Raw genomic sequence first — 12281 nt, forward strand, 5'->3', positions numbered from 1 at the left:
GTGATTAATTTATGGTGTAGGGGAGTGATATTGTTTGGTTAATTGTGTTGGCTGGGTGTGATCCTAGTTGGTTGATTATATAATATTTGGATACCCCTACTTTTAAACGTAATCTAAATATTAATTTTATATTTAATTTAAAGTAAATTTTTCAAAGTGAGAAGAGAATTATCATGTTGAAATTGGAAGGTAGTGCCCAGAACACACTCCTGGAATTTGTAGGAGCCAATGTGAAGGATGAACAATTACTCTCAACTTTTCCATTTCTGAGTAAATGGATGGAATTGCCTATATGAACCCTAGATGGTGAAGGAGAGAGAGAGAGAGAGAGAGATAATAACAGCTATCCATAAATAAATAAAAAAATTTAATAGAGAAGAGGCTAATTGCAACCATAAAGAAATTGTAGCAGATAATTAATCAAATAAAATGTTTAGGAAATGTGATTGTAAACAACTTCATAGATACTTTAAAAACGAAATTGTTACTTGCTGAAATTTAGAAATTAAATTTAAAAGTATAGCAATTGAAGTTTATAAAAGTTGAAGGACCAAACAGCAAAAACTTAAACTTACTGAAGTCCGTTTAAAGTTGAAAAAGAGACAAAATTAAAAGTTGTTTTGGGTATTTGATACAAAGCATAAAGCCAATAAACCATTACCACTATACGATCTCTTTTCTTTTTCTTTGTTTCTCTTTATAATATATATATTCAAAAATGAGGGCACCACCACCAAATGCAATCAAGCTCGACGGTCAAATGCAGCTGCTGCCGGAGCCACCCGCGGAGCCATCCCACTCCACTCGTCACTCCGTCCAGACGCTCCTGGTGCTGCTGGCGGCAATCACCATTTTAGGTGTCATTGCTCGAGTTTTTGCTCGCCTCTGCGATGGAGGAACCGACGACATTGAAGGTTGGGTTCAAACAAGGTGCAACAGCTGCATTGACGGCAGCAGCCTCCCTGCTCCGCCGTCGGAAGTGGCGGAGGAGGAGAAGAAGTGAGATCAGGTGTGTAATATAGTAATTTCTAGGTTATTTCTTTTTTAAGAAATTGGAAAATTTGTGTGATTGTATGGAAATGTAACGTAGCAGAAGAATTTCATGTGCTTTGCTTTCCATCATTTTCCCATTTTTCTTCTATTATTTCCCTTTAAAATGCACTCAGAGACAATTTTCTTTAATTATAATTGTTTATAATTCTTTTAATTTAATTAATAGACATTAATATCATATAAAGTAAATCTTTTGTAAAACAAATCAAAGTTTAAACTGCTATAGATCAAATGTATTTTAAAAAATTAAATTAAAAAAAAAAACTCAGGGTTAAAATTATGAGAAATTGTCCTAACAAAAAAAAAAAACATTTTACAAAATATTTAAAAATCTAACTGTAATAAATTTTGTAGGTTTTATTTTATATAAAATAAATAGTTTGTCGACCTTTTTTATTTTTGAAAAATTCCTAGAAGTATTGTATTTTGAAATCTAAAAATTAAATTAAACCTTTAAACCCGAGTGAAAACCGAAAATGTTTTAAAATTTTGAAAGGATATATTTTAGGGTTATAGGTAGCAAAATTGCCTTTTTTTTTTTTTTAATCAAATTGTTACAACCTGCAGATTAAAATGTAATAAGCAACAATGTACATTGACCTGTTCTCTTTGAAAAAATAATACCATTTTGGATCGGGTATTTTGGCATTTATGTCTATTTTATACATTAGAATGTTTATCTGGAGCTATTTTTAAATATAGTAAAATAAACTACAACAATTATAATAAATAGTAAAATTTTGAATTTTATTAATAATAGATACTCATAAACTTCTATTAATGTCTATCAATATGACTCATAGAAGCATATCAACGTCTATCATTGAGAATCCAAAATTTTGATATATTTTGTAAATATTTTGTCGAGTTTGTCATTTTTTACAATTTTCCTTTATCTATTTACTTTGATCAATAAAACTTGAATTTAGTATTTACTTCAAAATTTATACATAAAAAAATAGTAATATATTGTCATTTTTAGGGCAAATAGCAATTTATAATTGAACTATGGAGTTACATCAATTTTGGACCTCAAACCAATAATTATACCAATTTAAACTCTAAACCCGGAAGTTGTATCAATTTAAACCTTAAGCTTTTATAAATATATCTATTTAAACTCTTAACTTTCGTAAATATATCAATTTAAACTTTAAACCTTCAAAAGTATATCTAAACAAAGCATAATGAAATATTTAAATTGATAAAATTTTATAAGTTTAGGGTTTAAATGAATGCACTTTTAAAGTTTTAAGAACTAAATTGAAATAATTAGTTTGGAGTTTGAATTGAAACAATTATTAACCTACGGTTTAAGTTTATACAAGTTTAAAGTTTTGAGTATAAATTGATATTTTCCTTTTTTTAGTTAAAATAAATTTTTGTCTCTATATTTTGGAATTATTTTTATTTTATCTGTGTACTTTCAAATATCTAATTTTAATAATTGTAATTTCAGTATAGAAATTTAGAAATTAAAATTGGACTACTTTTCTTTTTGAAAGAAACATAAAAGACTAAAAGTATACAATGAAACCCAAATTCAAAGGCAAAATGAGAAAAGGGGAAAAAGAGAAGTTTGGCAGTGAAGGGTCCCCCTAATTTCTTGAACTTTGGTACTTAAAATGCATTTGAATTTCCACTTTTGCAAAAGCTGTCTTCTTTATAATCTTTGATTTCTTAATTTTATTCCTTTTGACAACATGTCACTATTTCAAAGTACTATTGGTTTATTTTACAACTTACAAGGGTACAATACAAATTATGAACTCAACTCATTCATCATCATCATTCATGTACAATTAAACCCAACCAAAATAAACCACCATCCAATCAAGTCCCAATTGGGTAGTTTTGTTGGTGCAACCTTGAGTCTTTGAACTGTACTACAATGAGCCCATTAGTAATGGCCTGCTTTTACCTTTTTTTATCGTTGGGGTCCAATCATCCATCCCAACAATTGTTATACTTTGAGAAAAAAAAAAAAAAAAGTTATTAAATTCAAGTCTTTCAAAATTAATTTTTGTGTCTAATCTATGGATTTTAAAATATATTAAATATATTGTTAAAAACTTTCAGTTTTGTGTTCATCCCTAAATTTTTAATTGTGTAGTTTAATTTTGCATATAGTTGGTCTTTGAATTATTTAATACTTTTTTAAGTTTACAGGCCTATTAAATACACAATTGAAAGTTTACATTTAGATTATACATAAAAATTAATTTTAGATCTAATGTAACAAAATATAGTAAGAGCATTTGTTTTGTTTCGTTGTTCACCTTCATTTTTATTTTTAGTATTATTACGATTATTTGAAACTCCAACTTCATAAAGAAGAAAGAAAAAAAAGGAATACATCCTAATTACAAGTTATATTTATACTACTCAATCTAATCATTATCATCCGTAGAAAATTAGGTCATGGTCTTTTTTTTATTTATAATTAAAACTTCCATATGGTTTAATAAAATCCTTTCATGATAACGACTATTTATGTAAGAAACCATAAAAGATGATTTTATCAAACCTAGTAGTACTAACTTCTAAATTTTAATTCTCTCAATCATGTGTTCAATATTATTGTTGTTATAATACTTTTATTAATATATTATTAAGACCAATTTTTTAATTAACCTAATATTTAAACCAAGTTATATGCATCTTTGAGAGATAATGATTCTGATTGGATCCTCCAACATTAAAATGTGAAAAAATTTATTTCGAGATTTATTTTATAGAACAATTGTGAGGGAAAAGAGAGAGTCATGTCCTGATTGCATTATTATTTTTTTTTTTTTGACGAATATTCTAAGATATTGTTAAACTAAAAATCCTCCTTTGAATTTTGAATGTGAGAACTCCCACAAAAGGATCTTCTACATTTATGCCTCCAATAATGGCTTTCGTAAAATTCAAACTATCTCTCACTTTCTAAGACTTTTGAGCTTTTTCTTTCGCTTTCTTTTGCTTTAAAACACTCCTCCGCTAACATTTGATTCAAGATAAAAGTTTGCAAAAAAAATAAAAAAAGACAATAAGCGTTAAATAATTAACCAGCATCATAGTTTATACTTAATACATGAGAAAGAAGAGTAACAAACAAGTATCATCATGTGTCATCAGTTTTATTTGTACATACAAAGAACATTTAAGGGGAGGGGAAAAAATTTGAAGAGATCAAGATCATCATCAACTTCTGAAATCAATCTCTTTTGTAACTTCAAACTCTAAAACACAGCACCGAATAAAATAAATTAAATACGATCGTCCATAGATAAGCTATAGGTTTGTACCTGCATTAGCTTCCAGATACCAATTCAGGGACGATAACAGAAAATAAATTGCCTGATCTGGATCATGTTTTCGTTTGAGACTATTGTTTCCTTTCTTCATCTTATCTGTATAAAATATAAACTCCCTTTAGCAGTTGATTCCACACTGTTCGACATCAGGACCAGTTACCCGAGTTGTGAAGGGATCGATCCGAACCCATAAAAGAGAGAAGATTGAGGCAAGGAGGATAGACCATACAACCACAATTGTGGGAGTTCGGTTCTGGCGACCCATCAGACCCTTAAGGAAGGGATACAGATGAATAATCACCCAGAAAGCAAAGAACAGTTTGCCGAAAAGGGGTCCCCAAGATTGATAACCACTGTTGATGGCATAAGAAATTCCAGCAACAACTCCAACTATGTTGATAATTAGGAGAGTAGTTGGGGGAATGAGAAGAGTGGTCCACTTGAACATGTAGAGCTCAGCAAAATCTCCATCTTCGTCGGATGCTTTCGAAGTAACCGTGAAGTTTGTGTCAATTCCCGCAAGAACTTTAAGAAGACCTTGGAAGACAGCAAAAAGATGGGCCGACACACCTCCAATAACCCAGAATTGTTCGTTTCTCCACCATTCATCAATTCCAACACCACTCCATCTCATTTCCAGAATACCGGTAGCAAAGATGGAAAGAAAGAGAGAGATGAACCAGATGCTAGCAAGGTTGCTGATCTGTAATGAAAGAACAAACAACAAAATACACATTGATTCAGTGATACTTGAGCAAAAGGATTGTATTTGTAGCACAGTTTTTATAAACTAAATGCATCTTTAACATAGAAATCACTGATTAACTGATGGATTCCAAAAAAAATGTAATCCTTCTTACCTGAGGAATGATAAACTTTCCAGTGAGTAAACATATGGCAGGTAAGGTACAATAGGCAAGAAGAGGAATGGATGTTATTGGATAAATGGTTGTGTTAACATAAGCAAATCTCTCTAGCCATTTCAACCGTCCACCATAACCGTACCACATAGGACAATGCCGACTGAAAAGAATTTCAACTGAACCTAACGCCCACCGAAGCACTTGGTTAAGACGATCAGAAAGATTAATGGGAGCAGATCCTTTAAATGCAGGACGGTCTGGGATGCAATAGATTGATCTCCAGCCACGGGCATGCATCTTGAACCCTGTCAAAATATCTTCTGTGACGGAACCATAGATCCATCCAATCTGCACCACCAAATGTTAACACATCTCTTAGAACAGAAAATTTCATCAAAAAATTATGAGCGCAAACAATTGTTGCTTCCAACGTAAATTAATGGATTTGGAAGGAAATGGATTCATACTTCACTTCCCCAGTCTGTTTTATCCTCGTATCCACAACTGATGACATGAATCGCTTCTTTAAGGAGAGATTCTGGAGTGGCAGATTGCGGCACGCCACCATTTTCCATTAGTGTGGAAGCAACAAATACAGCTGATTGACCAAACCTCTTCTCCAGGCTCATTTGCGACATTAGTAGTGATTTCTCGTCATCAAACCCAGCACCTGGATTGGATGATATATGGAAATTAGTACCCCATTTCAAGGTGCAAAGTAGAACGTTAGACTTGCGTACAGACATCAAGAAGACTAAACAAGTACCAAAAATTAGAATTGGAGAAAGGTAAATAGTTCTCATTTAAAAGTACATTACAAAACTGAACTTACATGGAGAAAGGAGCAACATTATTTTATATTGCTATAAAGGAAAACAAATGCCAACAACTACGCAAATAGAGAGCATAAGCCTGGAAAATACTGCTAAAGCAAATAAATGAAGACTTTACCTTCAACTCCTTCCTCAATATCTTCGAGGTTGAATATTGGCACGGTGGGATCAACATTTTTACTAGATTGCTTCTTGTCAGAATCCTTTCTTTTTGATTTAGAACTTTTCTTTTTCGATTTCCCAAAGCAACTGGAGAATACCCCTGGTTTTTTATGCTTGGACTTGAGAGGGGGCTCATAGCCGTACAACGCAGTTCGATTGAAAACACATCCCGTTCCCACATAAACTGGACCTTGGATACCATCCAAGCCTCGAAGATTGATCTATAAGCCACATAAAATTTTAATAAATTAAATACAGGCGACCAGGACATAGTGAAAGAAAATCTATATAACAAAATACACAAATACTGAACTGCGACTGAAGATATCTAGACAAAACTTACATCAAAGAAAACAGTGTTTCGGTTGGCATATCGATCATTTCTATCAATTCCATCAAACCTCTGAGGAAACTGAACATAGCAAACTGATTTACCAAGATTAGGATCCATCATAAAACACATAGCTTCCCGCAACGCCTTACTGTTGTTTATGTAGTGATCACAATCAAGATTCAACAAGAAGGGTCCATTGGTAAGAACAGCAGATACACGAACCTGAACAGAGGTGAGTCATTCAAAGAAAGATATAGAAGTAAAGAGAAATTGAGAAATTTTCTAAAATCATCTACTCACAAGAGCATTCATAGCACCAGCCTTTTTGTGATGCTGGAAACCAGGACGCTTCTCACGAGAAACATAAACTAAACGTGGAAGCTCGTTACCATCAGTATCAAGTCCTCCACTGTGCCCTAAGAAAACCTGAAAATTTATAAAAAACAGCACAATGAGACTGCAGTAAGTAATAAAAACAAGATTTAAGCAGCAATGAAGAACAATGGGCACTGAGACAGCAGTTTTAATTCCAGATGACGTACAGACCTGTATCATTCCAGGATGATCTCTTGTGTTATTTCCAGGCCATGGGGTACCATCTTGCATGACCCACCCTTCATCAGGAACTTTCTGTGCCTTAGCAACAAGTCCATTAATACGAATTTTAAACTCCTCGTATTCTCTCTGTAACACAGAAGCAAAGTCAGTCAACTATGGGGATGATAAAGGAACTTTAGTGTAACGTAGCCATAGAAAAGAAAATAATATGGAAGGAATGGGAGTTACTACCTTCATTGCTCTCCGCTCCTTCACAAATGATGGTTGGACCTTGTCCTTTAAGTAATCAATCTTCTGAGCAAAATACCACTCTGGTGCTCGTGGCTCAATGCTGTACTTCTTGCAGAAGGGAACCCATTTTCTAGCAAATTCTGAGGTTTCGGACAAAGCTTCAAATGTTAACATAGCAGCTCCATCGTCAGACACGTAGCAAGAAACTTTATCAACTGGATAGTCCACAGAAAGAATTGATAGGACCGTATTGGCAGTGACAAGGGGAGGTTCTTTCAGAGGGTCGACAGTACTGACAAATATGTCGACAGCAGCCAACTGAGATGGCTCTCCTTCACGATCATATCTGCAAATCACAAATATTTAAGATTAAAATTTCAAGGGAAGGACAAACATAGAAGTGAATTGCTCATAATGAAAGCTAAAACCCAACCTTAGAGCAAGCCTATCAAGATATGTCTCACGATTAACCGGGAGCCACTTGGGGAACTGATCCAAAATCCAAGATATAGCAAACCAAATCTCACAAATCACTGATATTAACCACAGAGCAAAGGCATTTGGAACTGGATTTGTAATCCGATAGTGCAAGAAGATGCAAAGAATAATAAGCCGTAGAACGATGACCATCCTGTAAGGATTAATCCTAGAGGATGGAATAGAAACCTTCCTCGATAGAGGCTGGCGAGCTTCGTCATTTCTGCAATGCCAACAAATGAGAATAACAGTTAGAAAGCAGGTACAAGAAAATAACATTTAGGAGATTATTCGAGTGGAGAGTAGTATCATGCAAAGGTTGATTACTTGAGTATCACTCGCATAGATCGATGGTATTTGAGCCAAAAACATAAAGCCCATTTGCTATTTTGAAAACTTAGAGATAAGAACGTATCCTTCTTCATGTAAAAGAAGATAAAAACCATATCTTTCACGAAAGCAATGTGACGGTTCAAAACAATGCTGATAATAAGTTTTTTCTTGTTTTGGTTCACACTCCTCACATAATCATTTTACTCTTCCAAAATGCAGTCAATAGTAGTTACGCTGTGAAATGGTAGAAACTATATAAGAACAAGAGACCAAATTAAGCACTCACAGTAAAGAATCATCGATCACTACATCAGTGCTGGCATCAAAATCTGCACCACCCCTCCCTTCAGAAGGTGCATGACTGACACTCATTGGCGGCACACTCTTGTCTTGCTTCACCTTCCAACTATCTATTCTCTCTTTCCAGGCCACATTGCCAAACCTAGCCGAACCCGAGTCTCTTGATTGATCCATGATTCTATAGTTAGCTGCCAATTATCAAACAAACATTTTAAAAAAAAACATCATGACAAAGTTTACTTTCCTTCCCATACGCATTTATCAGACATAGAACCACCGAACCCCTTAAATCTATCATAAGAAGTACCAACTATATGAGCTTAATATGAGCTTACCTCGGCTCCCGCTTTCAGGAGAGGCCATGGACAGCCGCTCCGGAGATGCAGCCGACAGTTCTCCAGAAACCTAAAGCATAGAGAATACCAGAAAACCACCAAATTCAATTCCAAGTCCAACAAACAGAAACATAGTTGAATAAAATAAAGCAAACCACTAGATCAACTTACAGATCGTCCAGTGGTGAGCAAAGGAATGTGATTAAAAGATCCCTCCTTATCATAATTAGTATCCCAGCTAAGGGTGCGCTCTGGCATCTTATGATGCCTTTCTTGTGCCCCTCCCACTCCATTGCCATCACCATCTTCTACTGCCTCCCCATTAACAGGAGGACTTCCTAAAAACAAAGAAACAAACCGATCCATCCCATTACCATCAAATGTTCAAGAACTACAAAAACAAAATCAAACTCTAAAACAGTAGATTGGATCGAATCAAAACCTTTATGCCACTTGTATTTAGTCTTGCATTGAGGGCAAGACTGATTCCCATCTTTCCTCTCGTACTCATAACATGGACGGCAGACCGGAAATGCACAAACATCACACGCAACAAACGGCTCGCCGTCGGCCGTCGTGCCAACGGAATCACTGCAGATCTGACAAACCTGGCCGCCCCCAATCTGTTTAGACGGTTTCTGAAACAAAAATCATCAAATCACAAGAACCAGTTAGAAACAGAAGATAAGAACAAAATTGAGAAATGGGAAAAGAGTTAAATTACCCCAGGATTAGTATCGACCTCCATGGCTGCTAGTCCAGTCGAAGATTGTAATGGATGTTAAGCAAAAGAAGCAACAGTGAAAGGAACAACTCTGGATTACTTCATGGAAACTCAAAGTTGGACATGGAAAAATGGGGATCTGGAGATGTGAGAGGGCAAAGTGAAATGGGGATTGGTTAAAAGTGGAGAAATGTGTGAAGAAGAAAGCGATTGAAGAAGAAGATGAAAGGAATTTATGGGTCAGAAAAGCCACCGACGCTAAGACAACACAGATCCAATCCAACCTCTCTCAGTCTTGTTGTTGAATTTCTTTCTTTTCTTTTACTTTTTCTCAGTGAAATTTTTCTCACCATTTTCAATTATTCTCTTTCTCAATCTTTGATTTTGATTGGGATTTTTTCATACTCACTGCTCAATAGTACGGTAGAAGAAGGAACCATCCAAATGAACTTTTTTGGATTAATTTATACACTAAATTTTTACTAAATTCAGATGGTTTTTTTAAAAAGGAAATGTCAATTATCCACAATGTGGAACTCTCCATGTTAGAAATGTCCATGAAAATATCACTACAATACTATGGATATTTTTTAAAAGTTTAAATATAAATTAACGATAGGGTTTTTTTTTTCAAAATATTTATACCGTGTAAAAAAATTTAGAAAAGGAAAAAGTCCACAAGTCCGCTACATAAAATAACAAAAATACCCCCAATTAATCAGTCACATACAGATGAAAAATGATTTTGTACCCAGTCTAAACTCGTACCTAGTATAAACGATCTCTTAGCAACGATTTTGTAATAAGTCTAACATGTTAGAAATGACATTTAGGCCTTTGACCCATAAACAAGTTAATATGCTTTGTCTCACATCGATAAATTTTGAAGAGGTAATTAGTGAATTTATATATCAAAGACATGAAATAGGAATGCAAAATATGTTGGTGGTGATAGCATAATCCTGTCACTACACGCGCATCACCGGTCGTCCATCCGGTCGGAAGGGCAGGTTCGGATAATCGCGCTTGCGTGAATAAAGAAAGAAATTTCTATTACTTGCCTGATTATTTTTTGGAAATTATTTTTTATTCCCGTTAGTTATCTTCGTCGTACAGGTATTCAGTCCGCTCGAGTCTGATTTGGTATTCCAACGTGTGCGAGTCACCTGGTAGATTTCAATGTACGCGGGTCACTTGGACGTTCTACAGTTGTTGCCAACCCGCACGCTCGTCCATCTGTCCGATGTCTTTTTCGAATTGCAGTTGGAGCTTCTCTCCTATAAATTGAGCCTTATTTCTCATTTCTTTCATCATCAGAAAACTATTCATCCTCTCCTCTCTACCAAATTCTCTCTTCCCACTCACTTACCTTCTCTGAGGTTTGAGTCTGGTTCTTGTATCTGTTCCTACTTTCGGTAAGTGCATATTAGAATTAAGAAGCCGTGTTAACCTTAGGGAGCAACCGGCAACACGATTAGCACCACGGTCGGTCGAAATTGCTTTCAGGGCAGTGGTTCATCACGACACAACAATTCCCTATTGATCGACATTCTTACATATTTTCCAACATAAACGGTCTCATAGCAAGCCTAAACGGTCTTGTACTCTACCAAGTCTAAAATGATCTTGTACCTTTGTACTAAATCTAAACGATCTTGTACCCTTCTACTTGATCTAAACGATCTCGTAACAAGTCTAACGATCTAATCATGTACCAAGAAGAAAAGGAAAAGAAGATAAGAAATAAAGAAGAAAAAAGAAATTCTGGAAGAGAAAATGAAGAAAATTGGTAAATATTTATATAAATAACCATAATATTGTAAAATGAAGAAGAAGTAATAGTAAGAAGGAACTAATAGTATGAAGAGGAGATAATAAATCGTAAAGAAGAAGAAAACGAAGTGAAAAAATAGTCAGTATTATTCTAGGGCAAACCTGAAATTTTTGAAAATATCACGAGCTTTTAGATTTTGTTACATGGATTGTAAATATTTTAGTATTATGTTATATTTATAAAAATTAACTTTAACGATACCTAAATATAGCAATCAAATTCAAAGTAATTATAGATATAGTATAATAAAAAAAAAATCAATTATAGTAAAATTTAAATTCAACTTTCAAAACAATAGATTTCGCTTGCAATTCTTTTAAATGGTTGTTATATACTTGATTAGTAATCTTAACAAATTAGTTGTTGCAATTATTCTACATAATTGCATTTTCTTATCATGTTTATTTTTTTTACCATATTTATATTAATCATATTTTATTGATCATTTTTAATAATTTATTATTTTTCTATTGACAACAAAAATGTCCTTTCATCATCCATCTCAATTACGATTGGTAATAGTGTAGAAATATTGATAGAGGTATCAACATGCTGATGAAAATGTTATTGTGTGATTTTTTTTTTTCTTTTCTTGTTAGGGGTAATCAAATCTCTCTTAAATGGTCCCTTGAAACTTATTGTTTGGATACATCTTTTAATTTCATTTTCTAAAAAGATAAAATATTTTCTTGCACTTAAATCTAACTTTTTTTTTTTTTGTGCCCTTCAATAATTTTTCTATTTGAGTGAGAATCTAAGCTTGGTAGATGATTGCATGTTCTAAAAGTATGTACCGTTTATTGGACATAAACATATAGTTTGACTCAGTAGTAGAATAAGAGTTAGTGAGTATTCTATACTCACCCTTTTGTATGATATATTTGTAATTCAGGAATGAGCAAGGACACTTCAATGAATGATTCTAAGAATCAGTAAGCATGT

General features: G+C 33.8%; 2 protein-coding genes across 2 annotated transcripts; one reads left to right on the plus strand and one right to left on the minus strand.

The window, feature by feature from the left end:
* The first annotated feature begins 718 nt into the window (after positions 1 to 718).
* LOC103499518 (uncharacterized) lies at positions 719 to 1003 on the plus strand. The gene has a single exon (XM_008462539.2). It carries the CDS (start codon positions 719 to 721, stop codon positions 1001 to 1003), a length of 285 nt encoding a protein of 94 aa, XP_008460761.1.
* Positions 1004 to 4094: 3091 nt separating this feature from the next.
* Positions 4095 to 9949, minus strand: LOC103499517 (cellulose synthase A catalytic subunit 3 [UDP-forming]-like). The gene is made up of 14 exons (XM_008462538.3): positions 9506 to 9949; positions 9224 to 9419; positions 8953 to 9119; positions 8782 to 8851; positions 8433 to 8634; positions 7770 to 8036; positions 7337 to 7682; positions 7094 to 7231; positions 6848 to 6973; positions 6557 to 6769; positions 6170 to 6434; positions 5686 to 5888; positions 5216 to 5566; positions 4095 to 5058 (listed from the first exon to the last, which is right to left on the minus strand). The coding sequence occupies exons 1-14, from the start codon at positions 9527 to 9529 to the stop codon at positions 4474 to 4476; spliced, it is 3153 nt and encodes a 1050-aa protein (XP_008460760.1). The 5' UTR covers positions 9530 to 9949; the 3' UTR covers positions 4095 to 4473.
* Positions 9950 to 12281: the final 2332 nt, after the last annotated feature.

This window comes from Cucumis melo, chromosome 8 (genome assembly GCF_025177605.1).
Source record: "Cucumis melo cultivar AY chromosome 8, USDA_Cmelo_AY_1.0, whole genome shotgun sequence".
In the NCBI taxonomy this organism is placed as follows: Eukaryota; Viridiplantae; Streptophyta; class Magnoliopsida; order Cucurbitales; family Cucurbitaceae; genus Cucumis; species Cucumis melo.